Source organism: Accipiter gentilis, chromosome Z (genome assembly GCF_929443795.1).
Source record: "Accipiter gentilis chromosome Z, bAccGen1.1, whole genome shotgun sequence".
Taxonomy (NCBI): domain Eukaryota; kingdom Metazoa; phylum Chordata; class Aves; order Accipitriformes; family Accipitridae; genus Astur; species Astur gentilis.
The window spans coordinates 52,201,105-52,221,776 of NC_064919.1; the positions used below are offsets into that span (position 1 = coordinate 52,201,105).

General features: G+C 35.7%; 1 protein-coding gene across 1 annotated transcript in view; it reads right to left on the minus strand.

The window, feature by feature from the left end:
* Positions 1-20,672, minus strand: part of CNTLN (centlein) — a 198,432-nt gene that overhangs the window by 142,021 nt on the left and 35,739 nt on the right. The window contains exons 4-6 of the mRNA XM_049794315.1: positions 10,655-10,789; positions 9,886-10,065; positions 2,187-2,320 (exon numbers count right to left, since the gene is read on the minus strand). Coding sequence (XP_049650272.1) covers positions 2,187-2,320; positions 9,886-10,065; positions 10,655-10,789 — 449 coding nt within the window. The remainder of the gene's footprint in view (positions 1-2,186; positions 2,321-9,885; positions 10,066-10,654; positions 10,790-20,672) is intronic.

The following is a 20,672-nucleotide window of genomic DNA, read 5'->3' on the forward strand; positions in this document are numbered from 1 at the left end:
GAAAACTGAGCATTCAATTAAAACTTTTATAAGACTAAGTTTTAAACAAGGATAACAACAACAGAAATAGTTATAAGCTAAAAAAAAAAACAACAACCAAATGCTTCAGTCATTAAGTCAACAGTTCTAAGATCGCAACCTAGGAAGATGAGAAGATGTAAAGACTTTATTTTCTGCTCAAATTTTTTCCTTTAATTCTGGAGGGTTTGCTTTCTTTAATTTAAGTAAGAGCTTGGCTTTTGTCTACACAAGACTTTTATTTTGACCTTTTTTTTTTTTTTTTTTCATTAAGAACCAATAGAAAAATAGTTTTATCTATGTACTGACACCTGGGAAAGACAAGGAGAAACTTCAGTATTTTGTACTACAAAAAAATACAGGATATTTGAAATTTTTAGTTTGTATTGCTAACTACTGAAACTGCTGCCTGAAACTGTGAATCTTATATAATATAAGCCATTGAGCAGAAACCTTCTTTTTTCGTAATAGAAATGTCAACAAGGAACTTGTAGCTGAAGACAGTTCATTAAGAAAGATTAGCAGACATTGAATTACAATGATACTGATCAAATATATACATATATAACATGTCAAGTATAACTCACATACTAGCGATATGGTAAAATACTATCATTCATCACAATGTCAGTTAAGTAACTGGGAAGGAAAACATCTGAGCACACAGAACAACATGTATCATCAGTTTGCCAAACTGTTTTCCATAAATTTAGAAGCAAATGGAAAAACATACAGAAAAAGTCTTCAAACACTTCGAAATAAGTATGTTGTCCATCTTTTTGTTACTTCAAGTTCAGACCTCATGTTCAAAAAAGTGCTTATTTTAATTACATATTTAAACAAGATGTCTGTGACAAATTCAAAGAGGTTGTCTCGCAGTGAATATGAAAGAATACATGCTGAGAAATTTTAAGTTCAATGTTTAGGCCAACTCAGTCTGCAATATCCTGAACTGTAACCAACAATCAGTAACTTTGCAAACCTTGATTACCTGACTTTAAAAATGTCTTCTTTGCTGTCCTTGTCCTCTCACACATATATGTATTTCTGATAACAATTTCAGAAGATAATAAAGCCTAAAGCCTATTAGTCCATTGATGAATTTCACAAATTCCAGTGATTGCCTCTTTCAATGCAATTTCCCATTAAACTTGCCTATTTTTATTGACTTTTGAAAATGCAACAGTTATACCATTTAAATACGAAAATAACAAGCCATCATTTTTCCTGTAAAGATTTCAACAAATACTAGGATGACAATTTAGGTCAGAGTCATCAAAAATCATATTTCAAGTTTTTCCCCAAAAAGACTTAGATACTGACTCCCTACAGTAAGATTACTTCTGCTTGAAAAGCAAAGAGGAGTATCCATACCAGTGATTTCTGCATCCCAACTGCAGCTCTTCAGGCATAGCCACAGTTTGAGGGAATACTGAAGGGAACGTTATTTTTCTAACACAGGAGTGATAAACACTGTGTACACCTCTGAAACCAAAATGTGAAAAATGGACAGTTTTCTGACAATCCACTTGAAGTTACCAATTGTCTTCTGCCATTCCCTTCATTTTGAGGAATTCAGTAATCTAGTCAATTCGTATATTTCATTCCATCCTTCATTTCTTTTCCAGGACTTAAATAATGCAGCGCTAATCTTACAGATTCAGTATAAAGAAATGGTGTGAGACTTAAGATAAAGCTTAAATCACCGCACTTTAAACCTTTAGCACAGGCTTATGCAGACTTCTGCTGACTCCTCAGATTTGACTCTAATTAAAAAGCTAAAGTTAGGCTTAAAGCTTTTCCAAGTTTAGGGTATTTAGTCTCTCCAACTAAATGTTTATATATCACCAATCATACTGGTATTTTGTTACTTTCAGTGCAGATTGGTAGTTCTGTGACCCAACCCTAATTACAGAGTGCAATTTTTAAAGTCTATCCCTACTCAAAAACTGATAAAAATATACTAAGTGTCAAAATACATCAGACAGTCTACATAAACTGTCATCTACTGGTAGACTTCCAAAAGCTTTACAGATTGCGGAACAGAATGGTATGAAATACACTGCTGCACAAAAACACCGCTAATGCAAGACACTGCTTTGTAAGTGGAACAATAGCCTTTTTGAGAAGATTGATACTTAAGGGTAATGAAATCATGAAATACTTACTTAGCTTTAATCACATCAGAATCCTTTTGGGAGAGTTCTTCCTGTTTCACAGCTACCTGAGATGACAAGTTACTGCATATACTCCGCAACTCTTTCATTTGTTCTCTTGCCTCTGTTAAATCAGTTTCCAAATTCTGCAAAGAATATAGAAAAAGTTATATAAGAAAGTTAAAATCTACTATGCAAGTTATCTACTTATACAGACATATAGATGTCCACATACATTCATGCATATACTTACTGTGGTCTAAGCAAATATATATAGGTATTGTGCATGTGTGCATGTATGAAAAATGTGAAATACCAGAAAAAAGATGTGCATTTCAAATTTTAGGTGGCCACCTATTCTTTACTCTAGGAAGCTTTCCTTAATTCGTTTGTTGCATGTGGAAGATGAACCCTGAATCAAATCTTTGCAAAGCAATAGTACCCTATTTAACTACTGAACTGATTAGACCTTGTTTTCTCTGAAGAAATCAAACGGAAGAAACTCATTCCTAACAATAAACAGCTATATATTCCTTAAGTTATCAAAAAAATGCACAATATTGCACACATGAACTAAGAATCGTGGATACAGATTAATTTTTGAAACTGCTTTTTAAATCTGCTCTGATTTTGAACTTCTAATTCAGTGCAAGATAAGTTTCTTCAGGAAAAGAAATAGCGTACAGGAAAACTTCCCAAAATGCTCATTGAAAACAATGTAAACACGCAATAGTTTTCTTTTACAGTAAGCCTTATTATAGAAGTTAGTCAGCAAAGTGTGAAGGTATATCTAGGAAATAGAGCAGCAAGGCAGCTTATTCAAGCAAGACTTTGATCTCTACATAGTGACCTTACTAGAGTTCTCTGGAGGTTTAGCAGCTTAGAAGAGTACTTCAGTCCTTAAGAAGCTTCGTAGGACTATTTGCCCAGAGTGTTTTGAGGCAAGAATGGGAATAGAAATATCACAGTAATATCTAAGGCAGAGTTTCAGAAGGTGGCAATGGCCTTAGACCTGCTTTGGTATTACACTACTCACAGACACAATCACTTGTTCTCAGTACGTCAAATATTCCACAATTCATCAATAATTTAAAATAAATACCTCCTAATACAATAGCATCCCTAATCTACTTCCAACAGCGTATTAGTATATCTTCTATTTTCATAGAGACTTAAAGAAATACACATTTTCCCTTTCAGCAAAGATGACTCAAATACTGAAGGTACCAAAATTTTTTATAACTGAAAAGCTAATAAATAATTGTCTCTAAAATAGCATAAAAGTGTCTTGTACATATTTGGGTGTATCAGAAGTGTACTGTAATCAGATTCTTTGAATTTGGACAAGAATTATCATATTCTGTTAATAACATTAACAATGTGAGGAAATAAATTCATAAGTGAATGAGATAGGAAAAGTATTTGTTTCATGATAAATTTCAGGCTATATACCTGGTGTACCTGACAAATGAAGTCATCATTCAGTCTCAATGGCTAGGTAGCAAAAATTACTTTTTCTCAGATAACAAAAGGTTTCAGAATGATAGCAGACAGTTCATTCTATCAACATATGAAAATGTTGAAGAGTAACAGGTACTTATAACTTGCAGCCAAAAAATCTTAGGGTTTCTCCTCAGTGTTTTGGTGGGGTTTTTTTCCACAGCAGATAGAAGTTATTCTATATGTGAACAAAAATTATAATAGTTCACATTTTCTGTGAATAAGTCCTATTTGCCTATCTTTCACTACACACTATAGCGTTGCAGAGGTTTTTCATGGTAGAAATTTAAAAAAATCTGATCTTACCAGTGCTTTAAGTTCCCATCATCCATTGCAGGGTAAATACAATACAAAAAATAGGTAACAAATTAGTCATAAATACAACTTTAGAAGTTATACAATAGCAGAATTTAAAACCAGAAAAAAATTATCTTTGTGTACTTCTCCCCATTTGTGACATGCGGGAATTCAAATTTTGATTTCAACTAACAAATTAATCAGTTCAACCTTGTGAACTTATTTTGAAACCTTGACTTTTTTTGGAAGCATTACTGAAAGGGCAAAACATGAAAATAGAGGTAAGGAGGAACTGGTCATACAAATAGCTTATATACTGAAATATCATATATTGAGGCATTTTGTACATACTGAGCTTTTGTATCGAATTCAGAAATCTAAGATTATGAAATAACCTATAATTTTTTCACTCAATTTCTAGTATCTCCATTTTTTTTTAAATAATGTGGAATTTATTATATTGCCTTCTAGTTGATAGAGTAGCTGAGAAGGTAGTTTCATTGCGCAAACATGCAGACTGAAAATTTGCTAAATACAAATTTCTCCTAAGCCTGATATTCAAATTAAAGCTAATTTCAATTGTACCTATAGACTGTTTAGAACTCAATCTTTTAAAGCATATTAAAGCAAAGTAGGTGCTATTTAAAACACAGTAAGTCAAAACATCTATTAATTCAGTCATATGATGAAGAAAATGCCTATCTTAGAGAAAAATACAAGACACAGTAAAAGATATGATACTTCTTTATAACAGTACTGAAAGCAAAGTACAGAAATAAGTCTTGTCATTATTTCTAGCAATGAAAAGTGGTGATCCTAGCTAAAATGAAATGAAGATAAATAGCATAATAATAATTTAAGGTAAAACATTACAGGAATATTTTGATCACTTCAAGCCCAAGAACTACAAACTCAGAAAAAACAGAGAAAAGGTGAATTTAAAAGAACTTCAAACATGAAAAGCATAACACATAGACAAGGCATGAGGCAGCATAGTTGTGCACAAATTATGGACTTACTGTGAATTAACACTTAGGTTTCATTATTTGTAGCTTCAAATCCTTAGAAAGTCACTTTCAAATACAGTAGCTTTGTTTTCATGTTTTTTCTTGTCATGTATTATGGCAGAAGTGAGAGTATTTTTTCAAGGTCCAATCTCAATAAAATCCTCATTTTTCAGTGGAACTAAAATTCCAGGCTCCTCTTGACAGAGATGGCCGTTTCTCAAAGTGTTTAATTTTAAAATAGAACACTCCTCCCTGTTTCTTTAAAAGCTCCCACCTTCAGATTTCAAGAACTTTAAAAAATAATTTGCTAACTAGAAAAACAAAACAAAACGAAACAGTAAGCAATTTCACTATCTTTTAGATCACACCTCCACTTAAAATCCACCAGTGTGACATTTTTTGTGTCTACATACAAAGTCTCTTGTGACTGACTTAAGTTTGGGAAAATATAGATTCTTCTTATTATTAAATAATAATTTAAGTAAGCTCCACCCAAAGAAGAACAAAATAATTCAAATGCCTATTTCATTCTTAAATATGGAGACACATCCATGCATAAAGTGGCTGATTGACAGCTTTTCCACTTTTCTTATTCAGGAGATACAGAAAGCTGATCTAAGCCCTGGAAAGCACAGAAGAGTAATTCTCAAGAACTACTTTAAGGCGGAAAGCAAAGCCCTATGTTAATTTTTTTGCACATTGTACATTATTTATATTATATATATAAGGTATATAAAGGAAAGACAAACAATAAAACACTATTGCCACCTTTTTAGCCACCTTATCAGGTCTCTTCCTGTTAATCTGTCTCACTGGGATTTCAACTAATACGAAAAATCTTTAAAGAAATATTCGTTAAGTGGACAAACTAGCCATAGAAGCTTTTTCTCTCAGTTTGAAAAAGCTGAATTTTATACACCAATTCAGCTTACAGTAGAACTGGAAACAACCAGTGTTTGAAAGTGACAAGTGATACTTTTCTGCATAGAAGATGGTTTAAAGGCTTTGGGGGGGGGGGGGGGGGGGGGGGACGGACGACCAAGGGGGGCTTGTAACACTTAGTTCAGTCTCTGAACAGAGGGCCACTTTTCCAAAAGAAGAATCTATTATTTAGACCTAGCAATTTCATAATCTAATGCATATTTTAAAAACAATGTTGAGGTAGCTCACATTGATAAGGTTTCATTTTATTCTTCCACTAGGATATAGGAGACTAACATAAATATGGTCTGCATACAACATCATCTACAATATTGTTAAATATAGTGTTTATTACTGAAAAATGTGTACTAAAAGAGATGCTGGTTCAATTCCCAAACTCAAGGCTGAGAGGTAGACCTGACTTTCAGAAGTGGATATAATTTCTGAATTCAAATGGTTTTTAATCTATAACTATTTTTACAATCACTTGGAAAAAACAATACAACTCCATTATTGAATTTGCTTACAGATTACTTCTTGAAAGCATTTCAGAGACATGTTATATCGGGGTGTATATATTAGAACATTATCTGGAGCCCAATATTGTGTAGTGTGATAATTGTCATACCTGGCCACTGTGGATAAGAAAATCATTATTCTGTACTGTTTATAAGCATCCTTTCAAGAGCCAATCTGGCATCCAATATTGATTCTTGAGTGTAGAGTAATAGAAATGGGGAACGTCAGGAACAGAGAGAGAAATTAAATCAAACGGTATCTTAAATTTTCAAGCAAATATTTACAGGAAGACCATATGTAAACAGTGACAAACTACAAAAATAACTTTGTGTGTTTTTATAAATTATTTTTTTACAAAATACTGATAAAAAACAATGAAGCAACATATTACTACTTCCTAGAGGTCAAACATTTCCTTCTTGCAGGTAGTATTTTTCACATGCTTCTCAATCCTTGGAATAGTCTTGTGAGATCATCAACTTCACCTAACTCTGTCCACTAGCAAAGGTGTATGGTCACTTGTCTAACATCACAGAAGGGAAAGGGGAAAAAAAGGGGTGGGGGACAGGGGGGCAAGAAAGGCAGAAGCAGTCTCCTCACAAGGCAAGGTCTCCAGGCCCATTGTCTAACCATCACCAGTTTACTGATATCTTTCTTGTACTACACCCAAAAATGGGTGCAGGACCTACAGTACTGAGCAGAGGGGGTCGATTTCTCCCCTTGCTCTTGTGGCTCTTGGGGCCATGCCCTGCTCCTGCCTGTCTAGGTGCTGCTGGCCCTCATTGCTGTCTTGGTGCACAAGGCTGGCCCTGATGCAGCTTGTTGTCCCCCAGAGCTGATCCCTGGCCTCTGTATGGCTGCAGGGCTCTGCCTCTCAGGGAAAGACTCATCATTTGTCCTGGTTAAGGCTCCTGTTGGCCTGTTTCTGTCAAGGTCCCCCTGGATGGCAGCAGAGCCCTCAAGCACATTCACTTCCCCACAGTTTGGTGTCATCTACAAACTTGACGAGCATGCTCACTGTCCCCTCTTCCAGGTCACTGATAAAGATTTTAAACAAGGCCCAGGATAGATCCTGCAGTACACCACTTTTTACCAGCCTACAGACAGAGTACAACGCATTAACCACAACCCAAACATCCAAATAGTTCCTTTAAACCTGTTGTTGTCCACCTATCCAGCTGTAACGTCTGAACTTGGGTACAAGAACACAGCAAGACATTGTCAAAAATCTTGCTTAAGGTCAGTCACATCCAAGCTTTCCTCGTCTGCAGACACAATCATTTTGTCACAAAAGACAATCAGGTTGCTGAGGAAGGATTCATCCTTGATAAATCCATGATTGTTTCTAGTCACCTTCTCAACTATGTGCCCAGAAATTACTTCCAAGACAACTTTCTTTGTGATTTTCCCAGGGACTGAAGTGAGGCCAACCAACCTTTTTTCTTGGATTATGCTTCTCATCAGGGACCTCCCCTGATCTCTACTGCCTTTCAAAGATGGCAGGCAGAAGCCTGACAGGGACATCAGGCAACTCTCTCAGCATCCTTGGATGCAGTTCAGCTCATCCAATGGATGTGTACTAGTCAAGTTCTCTCAGGTATTTCCTAGTTCATCCACTCTTAAGTAGTTCTCCCTGAAGTCTGCCTCTAGGCACAAATGCTTGGGGGAATCTTGTTGGCAAAGACTAAGGTAAAGACAACATTCAGTTCCTCTGCTCCATCTATTACCTGCTGTCATTAACTCATCCTTCCCTTTCAGCAACAGGCCCCCATCTTCCTTGTTCAGCCTTTTACTACTAAAATAGTGCAAAAACCTCTTGTTATACCTATCATCACTTGCAAGTCTCAACTGCAGGTAGGTAACCACCACCCTTGATTGCCCAATGTTTCTGAACTCCTTTGTTCAGAACAGCTTTCACTGTTTCTACTTCCTGAATACTGCTTTCCACCCCCACCCTACACTGGAGTTTGGCAATTAATTCTGTTTAGCCAAGCTGGTCTCCTGATACATACACTTGTTTTCCTGAGTATCAGTGTGGACCATACTTGGGCTTAGAGGAAACTGTCTTTAAAGATTTGATAATTTTCCTGAGCTCTTTTACCCTTCAGTGCTGCTTCTCATGGGATTCTACCTGCTGGTTCCCTCAATAAGCTGAAGACTCTCCTCCTTAATTCCAGGTCGGTACTGTGCTACTCTCCTTCCTTCATCTTCTCAGGATCTTGGTCTTCACAATCTCATGATCACTGTAGCCAAGGCTGCCATTATTATTTCCTTAATCAGTACTTCCCTGTCTGTGAACAGCAGATCCAGCTGTGTGTCATTCCTGGTTGCCTCAGGGAATACCATCTCAAGAAATTACCGCTGACACGCTCTAGACGAGCTCTGTCACCTCAACCTGCTTGTGACCCCACTCTGAAACACCGACACTACTTATTCCCATCCCTGGAATCACATGGTTGTGACACACCTTTCTCTCTTCAGCATGCCTTATCAGCCAGGAAGACAGATACACAAAAAATTATTCTGACTGTTTTCATTGAGGGTGTAGGTAACAATGATTTTCAATAATTTATCAAATATTACAGGCACTACATTTCACAACTTGAAAACTATTAAATCTGTTTAGTACACACTGGATTTTCTCCCCCAAGTATCAACAAATCATTCGTTGTCCTGGGAATCCTATAATACTTTAATCCTAACCACTCCAAAGTGTGGTTACACTATACTTTGCTAGTGTAAACGAGCACAGTGTTGTGAGTGTTCGTTAGCCATGTAAATGAAAAGAATTCATTAACTAGGCAGGTGTGTAAGCAGCCATCAAACACTTTGGTACCATGTTTGTGGCTTATTTATTAAAGGAATTTAAAAAGAACTTGCCAATTTTCACCAGCAAACAAGACAAAGTATCATTTAAATAAAAGATACAATGTTCTGTACCATGTATTCAATTATTTCCTTTTTCATTTTGTCATAAACAGTGAAAATAACTTCTTAATACATTATATGTAATAATAAAGCCTCTCACAGAATAGAGCCCTCTGGAGGCTAGGACACAATTTATTTAAAACTGCAGTTAAAGTTTTAAAGTTTTCCTCCAAAACAACAAATATCAAGTCTACTGCAACCAAATTATAGGTAAGTAAATTACACATTGAGAAAAAAAAACGTGAATGATAACACTTTTAAGCTTTTATTATTTCACACATATATTTTATCTTAAAATACAGTATATTTTATTTTTTAATGATTACATTTTAAGATGACTATTTGAAGTCAGATTCCTGCTTTGCAACATCAATTTTTAAAAAGCTGTGGGTCTTAAGTGAAGGAATGTAAATGAATGCAAGTCCCCACTGGTAGATTTGAATATATATAACTTGTTATTTAAAGAAAATAACTTGTAGTGAAAACGTCTGGAGAAGTTAATTCTGAAATAACATCCAGCAAGCCATTCCACTTCGTACCTTTATTCTGACATCACTGCCAGATTTTTCTGTTCTCCATTGTGCCTCCTGCTTCCTCAGTTTCTCCAGGTCATTTAGCAGGTCAGCACAGCATGTATTTAATCCGTTATTTTCCTCCTCCAGGTTTTTTATAACCAGTCTGTTTTGCTCTTCCTTCTTCTGTGCACACTCCTCAGTGTCCTGTAGAACAGTACCACAAGGGCCGATAAACAAAAAAAAGTGAGAACTAATCAGCAAATATAAACTGTGCAGTTTTACCCTCACAGCAGCTTCTTCTATATTTGATGGCCAAGGTCACCTGTGTACTTTTATTGGCCTCTTTCATGCAGGTGGAAGGGTCATATTTTTCAGCTGGATGACAGCTTTGATGAGTACACATTTGCAAAGAGCCCATTAATTGATCAAGCTGCCTTTGATGCTGTCCCCAGCTATTTTTGAGACCCACACAGACATATCCTCCCAGACCTCGGCTTTATCAATTAATAATGCCAGTCCCATCAGAATCTAATTACAAGAAGCCACATCTTCACACTCCTACTTTCTTTGCTCCATTTCCATCATTAACTATTTATCTGAAAGTTATAAAGCTTGGATTCTTGGCTTTAAAGCATCTTCCTCAGAGTTGGTATGTAAGAAAACGGTAAGGTATAGCAAGGCCTAAGGCAATTTTTTCTCCAAGCTTGTCACTTTCTGTGCCACAAAGGCTGACATTGCTTAAAGAACTACTTCAAAGCTACAGTCTTATGCAACTATGTACAAGTTAATATACCTTAAGTTCCTGGCTTTTATCTTTAAATTTCTGGTTCAAGTTACTGAATTCATTCTTCAAACGGGCATTTTCCTCATCCACAGCAATTTTTCTCTGTATTAAGTTGTTTATCTCCTGCTGCTGTCCTGTGAGAGTCTATTTAAAAAAAACAATAATCTTGTAATAGACAAAAAGCAATTGTAAAAGAACATGCATGTACTGGATTCTAGACCTGTGCATTTTAGACCTATGAAATCTTAACAATCTGGTATAAGTAGTTTTATAGCATTATTTTAATTTCATTAGTACTTCAATCATAGTCAAAACTGAATGACTATATAACACAGTAACGTAAATAGGGAACTGAATATCTTGCTGCTCCTAAACAAGAGCCCACAAATGCAGAACTGAATGGAAATTATTCAGTCAAGCTTAGACGAAGGCAGTCATTTGCAGAAGTTATATTTGTGCTTATGGATTAAGATACATTTAGAATACTGTTTCACTTGCACCTTTAGCATGCTAAAAATCAAGCCAAAAAGTAGAGTTCAAAATTCTCCAGAATTCGTGAAGATAATAACTATTAAGTGAGGCAACCAAAAAGATTATGATACAAAATAGTTGTAAAAAGGGAATTAAGTCTAACTGAATTTGCAGCTCAAGAAAAACAATACAACTCTGTTCAACAGCTTAAGGTACCCACACATAGTAAAATCTCACTGACATAAAAAAACCCAACTTCAACTCTCCATGTTAGAACTTGCATTCTATTCTTATGACATTCATATTAAAACACCCTCACTCTTAAATGCATATTAGAACTCCACTTTTGTCTTCAGGAGTCTGTTTTAATTCCATGTACTGTTTTGTCCTTTCCCTTACTAAATCAAAATGGCATTCACCTAAAACATTTTCCTAGAAGTAACAGTGTAATTGTAGTGAGAAACAGCTGAAACTTATCTCAGGACAAAAATGTAACTGCTTTGCCTTTAATATACAAGCTAAATGAAATGTGTTCAGAAACACAAAATTATCAACAAAAGGATATACCTCTAGATTATTCTACAATACTCCTGATAACAGATGTAAAGATTTGCAAACTCCAAATGGTTAAATATGGTTCACATCTATGTCACACATGAAAAAGAACGAAAATGTGCTGAGAAAAAAACATGTAAAACAATACATTTGAAGTCATATTCATACATATTCAACAACCATTGATTGTAAAGCTACATGTAACAATTGGGGCAAAAAAAGTAACTGTCACCACTAAATTCCAAGTCACTCCCTCACAAGAAGAAACACAGGTATTACAGGTTGCAGCCCTACATACAAAGCAAACTGTGGAGGGGTAGGCAGGCCTTACTCCACGCATTGGAACAGCATCAGTGCGTTGGCATCCAGAGCACCCACACTGTACAAGGAAGCTGTTCACAAAGCAATAAGCACAGAAGGATGGGGCAATTTTGAGAGTCTGAGTAGCAGTTTGAGTACTACCTTCTCCTCAAGATATGCAAGCTCTTCTCCCTACTCCACACAAACAATTACTGAGTATAAAGTAAATCTTCTCTGCCCTTCCTGCTGCACTTCGTTGTAACATTTGACAGCTAGCTTAACAGCTGATGAACTTTTTCAGTATTACCAGAGTTAAATCATACAAAAAGCATTAATTTCATACATTTGATTTTAAGACTAATGTTGGCAGAAATAATTTCATCATGTATTATTACTTAAGCCACTAGTGAGCTAGTGTGACAGTAAGGCATGTGAAAAATATATTTGAAGATGTACAGTGAAATTAATCTATGTATTTAGCAAATGTCTTAGTCATTAAAAATACAGATGACTTTATTTATTGGTGTAGATTGTATCTTTCCCTCCTTGTTTGTTTCATTTTTTTACTTAGTAACAGAAACATTTGTTGTAACTTTTTCCAAATTACTTTGACTGCCTCTCTTCTGTAGACTTCACTATTTCTACGCATTACATTTCCACCTTCCTTGCAAATATTTTTCTTGTTCTATTTTTTCTCCTACTACCATCTCCAAATCTTTTCTATATATTTTTCCTCCATACTTAGTAAATTTATTTTATCCCTCTCACCATTACTTCCATCCACACGCTGTTACAAATATGGTAACATTTCCCACAAAATAAACAAAACCCCATACCACACTACATAGCAGAAAATATGTCCAAGCAAGAACAAACCCTGCAACCAGTTCAGCACATGAGAAAGGTAATGTAATCCAGCTAACCTGTGTAGCAAATATCGAAAACAAATAACCATGAACTGATAATGTTTAGTAAATAGTGTAGCGAAGCATGAAGGATTTTTTTTCCCATGCTAAAAATTTCACCGTATCAAGAAAAAAAACTAACTATCTTTGTTGTACTTCATACTCAATGGCAGCCACAGTAGAATTCAAAGAATATACAAAATCATGTACTTTCCAACAATGGTCTTTAAAAACACGGAAAGGAAGGTGAATGTGAATTGGAAAGAATAGAGAAATGACAACAAGAATGGAGAGGAATGTGAAAGAAAATACGGAAACCTCATATTCTCATATCTTGGATTTTTTCCTCAGATGTCATTAATTCCAAGCAGACAAAAAAAAAAAATAAAAATCCCCAAACCACACAGAACTGGCTTGTATTTAAAACAGCATTTAATTTGTAGTTTAATCTCAAACCTAACACATACTTGTTTATTTTTTATAATAAAACTAACTCCCCTACAGAGACTGATTCTACAGCACTGGCACTTTGAACAGACTCAGTCAAAGTTTGCCTAATAGTTTCATAATCATTCTTCCATGTCCTCTAAAGAAAAACTAAACCTGAATTTCAAATTCAAAAATTTATATGAAATTTTTCTCAGATATATAACCCAGTGCATAAACCTTCTCAGCCTATTTTGTCATCAGCAGACATTAAGGAAGGGATAATAAAATTAAGGAACTTTCTCTTAACTAAGGTCTCCCCTCTTTCGTATTTTGAACCTATCAGACACCAGGCTCTATTTTCACTATTCAAAAAGCAAAATATTTGCTCTTCAGATATATCATTACAGTTACAGAAACAAATTGTTGCTAGCAGAGATTATTTAGTTGCATCTTTAAAAAGGCAGGAATCCACATTACCATGGAAAGCATCAGTTATTTTGTTTGCCTCCCTCCCACTCCCCAGGTCCTCATAGAATTTGAGTAAGTGGCTCCTTTGAGCCTTCCTTCCAGCTCATTACTACTTGCTTAACATTTATCAAGACAAAGTCTATGTTTGAAGAACACCCTTCGAAATTCTACCTATCTGAAAGAGCCTATTGGCTCTAACAGATTTAAAAATTCACAAATGCATGGTCTCACAAAATCTCGAAGCTCCATCTCTCTCTTTAAGGCATCTAATTTTTGACTACACAAGCTACACCATGTTACTACTTGGTTTCATTATATACTGTGTGGAAACTGGTAAGCATATGTATATTTGTGAAGTGAAATCAAAGATCTTTGGGTCCTGTTTGGAATGGGATGTTTTCCGGTGATTTGGAGGATGAATGGACACATGAAGGTACAAAATTGCAACTAGCTATTTCAAATGTTTGTTCCATATTGCTGAGATGAATTTTTAAACTCAAATAAGCTACTTGCTCTGCATACTTTGCAGGATAATCAGACAGATTATCCTGAATCAGACTTGCACACTAATTACTTATCCCTACAACTAACCTACTTAAGACTAAGTCAAAAGGGAAATATACCACATCAATCACTAAGCAGAAAGCTCACCTGAGTACCTACAAAGTCACCTACTGCAGCAGTAGTGAAACATTAGGTAAGTTACACCTGCATGGAAAAAATCCTGTTATGTTTCAAAGCATTTTGCTTGGGTACCACTTTGTATACTCTTATCTTTTCTTCTAAATGAATTGAACTTTTACTCTCATATCTGCTTGTTTCACATGCTTATAAAGAAGGGAAAAAATACAGGAATATTAGTCGGGAGCCGTGACTGAGTAGAAATAAGGGTCATAAAGAAGAATGTCTGAGATACAGACAATTAAGCAAATTATCATCTGCCTTTGCCTGTGCAGCTGTTTTTGCACTTTGCTTCCTCAACCTATGAATTACCTTGTATAATAGGAAGAAGAGAGTAAAGACTGGTTTCTTACAGCAGAGAACACAAGCAGTGTTCCTAAAAGACTACCCTAGTCTGGTAGGCAAGTGAAACAGCAGAAACCATACCTGATCAACACATGAGGCAACCTCCCACATGAGATTATTTTGACAGACTTCACCACATAAAAAACACTCATCAGGAATTCATTTATTCCCACAACATCTACTGTTTTTGTCTAGATACCATAAAAGACAGGCTAATGCTACACAAGAACCATCTCAACTTACATTTTGCATTGACTGCAGTCGTACTTGTTTGAATACAGCAGGACAAAAAGCAACATTCAATAGGCTTTTGACAGCTTGGTGCTCCAGAATTATAAAAACACCCCTCATATAACTAAAACAACTAAAGTACACTTCCAAAGTTTTTCTATAGACAAACTTCCAAATACAAGAAAGAAAACTGTATTCTAGAAGTGAACTTGCCTTTTGTTTAGCTGGGAAGAATCAAAAGAGTATCCCTTGTATACCACTGAAGCCCAGAATGCTCAAGGCAACAGTACATACAAAGAAACACTGTAACCTGGTGAGGCAGGTCTTTTGGTGTTTAAGAGGACTGTCATGCCAGAATTTATTTTTTCCCTTTCCCATGGCATCTCTTTAGCTACAACATAGTACAATTTTTTTTTCTTCCCTAATCACATCAAATTGTTTACTTGCAAAAACTACTTTTTTTAGGAACTTTCATATCACATGCTAAGTCAAACTGAGAAGCTGAGCTATGAAAACTACAGATCAAAACTGAAGGGCAAAAATACTCCTTTTTTGTCTTGGCCCTAAACACCTCAGAGTCTTTTCATGGCAGTAGGATTTCATAATTATCCGTCAATATTTCATGTGAATAGATATACAAAAAATTTTTTTAATTAAACTTCATTTTAATCCACTGTGAATTTAGATAGTATATGGCTGTTTAGAGACAGTGAAAATGGCAACAAAAATATGAATTTTTAATGCTAGGAGTCTGTTTCCAAAAAGAACACAAGTTAGGATAAAACTACCAGGAGTTATGGACTGTTTGATGTTCCAGATATCATCACTGAACTTCCAGTCTTCAGTGAAAGATTTTTCTAATCTGCTACATAAAAAGCATACAGAAAGGACTATGAAACAACAGCTGTACATGCTATTACTGCATTAAATGTTCTCCAAATTTTTACATTTTTTGGGGGGAGGGAGAAAGAAAGCCAAAACAAATACTTATAATTCTGCAGTTTGAAATTTGATCAGACTGCATTACTGAGTCGGCATTACATACCTGCCTCTACACAAGTTCAGAAAACATAGATAAGAGTGGGTTTCATTTCACATCAAGAAGGTAACTCAAATACCTACTGATAGTTTATCAAAATATCCCTAAAAATCATTGTAGCAGAAATGCAAATCTTACACATATATCCTTCATTGCAGCTGCTAATGATACAGAAATGCAACAACACACCTTGTTTCTGTCATTGGCTGCACTTCACAAAAAAACTCAAGTCTCTGCACCACAATATTAAAGATGTCCATCTATGATTGCAACAAAGGGACATGCATTCAATTTCCACTACCAAAAGGATCAAGGTAACAAATAAACATTATATTCTGTGTTTTCTTCATTACATTCTTTATCAGAAGCTTTCACTGTACACTAGTACACTTCTAGTATACCACATATAAAAAATAAAAATTAACACAACATACCTGGAACTGATGAAAAATTGTATTTCCCCCCAAGCAGTGACTTTTAATGAAATCCTGACATCTTAAGCAGAAACAAAATTAATTTATTAATGAAATTATCTTATTACAAATTAAATGTGAAAATATAATTCATTTTTTTAAACTTCTTTTCCTCAAAATTCCTACTTCAAAATTTACATATTTATTCTCTCCCTTTCATCATTTTTCCCAACCCAGTAGCTGAGGTTGACTTACCACACTACTTTCTCCCTTGCTTTCCAAATTCTCATTTTTCTAGCAAGAATTGAACAATAAGTAGACACCACTAAAAATGTGCCAGTAACATTTCATAGCTTTCCTTGATTTAGCTTTCTCAAATTTCTTTAGATTTTTTCAGCTTTATTAATACTGATGGTTCTAAATTTGAACACTCATACACGTTTAACAAATAACATACCTAGTCACAGTCTCATACAGTCCTACCAAATAAAAACAAAAAACCCAGCCCAAAACGAACAAAAGAAATCTGCTCTCTGTCATCTCATGACTATTCATTAGATTCTTTAATTATTTTCAGATGTAGGATGAGCAGAAGTTCTATGTAAATAATTCATGAAAAGGTAACCATATGTTATAGAAGTCATCTGCTGCATTTTGCAGACTGTGTGGCATCCTTTCATAGTGAAAATGACACTAGCTAGTTACAATATAAAAACACAAGGTATTTTTAAATCCATACTGCTCCAAATGTAAAATGCCAGCAGTGCTACCTGATTCTAGAGTATCCTTCCAAAGGATGCCTGTATTCACAGTGAACTATTGAGCCTAGAACTTGACTCCTAACACAGACAGAAAAAACACAGAAAAATAGCAACTGACATACAATGAATTGAAATGTAGCTCATGCAATAGTATTATGAGTATATATCTCATTATTAATTCCTATTTTTCACACCTGCCCTTACACTATAACAATCTTAAATAAATAAATAATTTTTAAAAAAAACTGCAAAAAGAGGAGAATTGAAGCGGGGTAGCTCACTTGATTTTCATGCCATCAGAACTTTGTTTCTTCTTCTTTACTCCATCCTGTGCTTTCTAGGACTCCCTGAGATTAAACAACGTAAAGAATTGTTTCTGAGAAAAAGAAGTATGAAGCTGCAAGCAGGCATCTGCAAAACCATTCCCAAAAATTAATGAGAATTTTTGAATGCTTATTTCTGTCAATACTAGACATGAAATAAACCATGGTAACTTAAAGATGTACACAAGGAAAAACACTCTCAAAAAACTGTCCATTCAAATGTGCTTACCTACCATTTTTGTGCCGTAGAAAAAGGGCAGTTCTTTTTTGCAGGAGGAAGAAAAGAAAATGAAGACTCTTTAAAGCTTTTTAAGAGGATCAAGTAAAATGGTTCTACAGAGAAGCAGACCAGAAATATGAGCAGCTGACTTCATCCTGCAGGTAGGGAATATGTACTTACTCCTCTACCACTAGTCGGTCTTGCTCCTGAATTCTCATCTGACCCATAGATTAAGGAAGGGTCAAACAGTATAATCTATTATAAACATCATGCTCCCTATTGCCCTCTTTGGACTTGTCTGATGTGATTAATTTGGTGTCTTCAGCAAAGTTTGCCATCTTAATTGAACCACCTGACAGAATTTCTTAGTATTTGAACATGTGGTAGAAATAAACTGTGACTTTATGTATCTTGCAACTCTAGCACATCACTTTCACTAGCAGCAAAGGAACCATCTCCAGCCAGCAAGCTGCTAAGTAGGTCACAGCACTGACAAAACTTCTTTATGATGTGCACCTTTTCATTCCACTCAAGCTGCTCCTTACAACTATGGTGCAGCATGTTCCTTCTCTCTTCCATAAAAAACAACGCTCTACTATTCTTTTCACTTCTTACGATATCCTACAATCCTTTGTATCCCTTCTGCTGCACAGGCGTACTGCAAGCAAGCGTTGCCAGCAGCTGCATTTTTGCATTGAGAAGGGAGCCAAATACTGTTTCTAGCATATGCGCAATAGGTTTGCCACCTCTAAAACAAGGAATACTAAAGCTCCTTGAGCTGCGAGAGAGCAATACTTAAGAGTTTTTTACAAAAACACACCTCTAATTTGGAAATGAGACAGTATTGCCACAGAAGAAAAGCTGTAGCTTCATAATAAATCCAGCACCTCTCCCAGTATAGAATGTATTGCAGTAATGCATCTGCTAGATTTAGGGATTAAGTGTCCACTTTCCTCTAATGAGGATATGACAGCTCTGAGGGTAACTACAGGCAACACTGACAATATAATCTGACGATCTTGCCACAGCTCTAACATCACCTTAACCATCAGCTGCTCTAAATAAATCGTCTTTCTTCTTTTGTCTCTGCACCAGGACAGACTGGATTTTCTACAGGACCTATAAAACACGACGCTTGTAAAGCAGCACTGTCCAATACATTGATACTTTCTCTACTTTTTCCTCTTTTCTTAGCAGCTATGTTTGGAAACTGGAAAGCCCAGCCCTCTAGGTCAGGCAGCTGAATATCCAAAGTACCATCTTACCCTCTATTCTCTCTACTAATTCCAAATCGAAATCAACAATCTGGTAAAATGAGCTTTTTTTTCTTCTCTTCATTGAGGACCACAATCTTGATGGAATTCGGCTGGGGTTTTTTCTATACTTTCCTCCTCAGCAAGGCCTATATAAGGTCCTCAGAGTTAGCCTCCGTCTCTGGTAGTGTGCATGACTACGTGAGATCTGCAGGAATCTACTAACATTTACTCCTGACAATGCAATATTTCATTACGCTCACATACATCAATGCTACCAGATCAGGTGTAGTAAATAAAGGACAGCTGTTGCTATGATCAACTTTACAGCTGATCCTTCCTAAGTGTGGTCAGGAGATTCATATGGGCAGAACCTAATCTCAAAGGGCACTGCATGCTTCTTTCCGCTACCTGGTCCTTAAGGAACAACAATTTTCTTGAATTTGAGGAAATCTGCCTGTATTCAGGTAAGAAGCCATGATATATGAAAAGACTCCTGATCAACAAGATCCTTAAAGGGGGAATAAAATCCATCTTCACCCTTTTAAAACTATACTGACTTAACAACAACAATGAAAAATTGTCACTACAGCAACCAGATAATATACTGAACAGAGTTAAGTAGTTAATCTCTTCTACAGCAAAACCAGTTTCAAACAGCTTTAGAAATCATTTTTATCTCAAGAAAAAAAGGCTATCCTATTGTAACTCTAATTGGCTACATGATAACTATTCTGACCTGGATTGAACAAGAAATTTCCCAAACCAGACACCAGCTCCCCTCAGGATGAATGAGATCATAAAGATGACCTCTCTCTTCTTTCCAGGCTTGAATATTGAGTTCTGCTAACATAAGAACTGAGCATTTCAAACTAGTGGAACAGGCAGAGGACAAGAAACATCACGTTTCTTTACTTACTGTACTTTTTCCTGTCTAATCCAAGTGCAGTTATCATTTCAGGCTATCTTGTACAAACACCAATGAGAACACAAAGGCTGAGTAATAAAGATCCAGAAGCTCTCTAGCCAACTTCACGCGTGGCTACACAGTCAAATTAATGAAAAGGTGAAGCACGGACTTACAGCACACCTGTACGAACACCCAGTATAGCTGCTTTTTTGCTGATGAAGTAGGAAAACTCCCTCCTCAAAATGGAGTAAGCTACCTCACAGAAACACATCTTCAACTTGTAGAGAAAGCATTCCTACTGGGAATTCACACAAAAATACTAATGAGCTGTAAAGGTACACTGTAATTTACAGCTTATTAATTTCTTCAGACAAACAAGCCCACAGATAGTAGCCATAGTCATCATACCACCCACCTCAGGTAGCCTTCTATTAATAAACCAGAATCAGCAATTTTCAACTATTTGAATAATAAATATATTTTCCTCCCCATCTTTCTCACTCAGGCCAGCTCCTAAACAAGACTTCTTTCCCTCAATTTTATGAGAAAACTAACTAAAAGGTGGCAAGCAGAAAGGTACAAAGACATATGATAATTCATTGATGTAGTTCAAAGGGGCTACATAAAACAGACAGGTTTCACCACTGAAGGCTAATCCCTTTTCCAAGGTACAACTTGAGTAAAATGATCTTTTTAAGGAAAAAAAAGTGTCAGTGTCCTCAG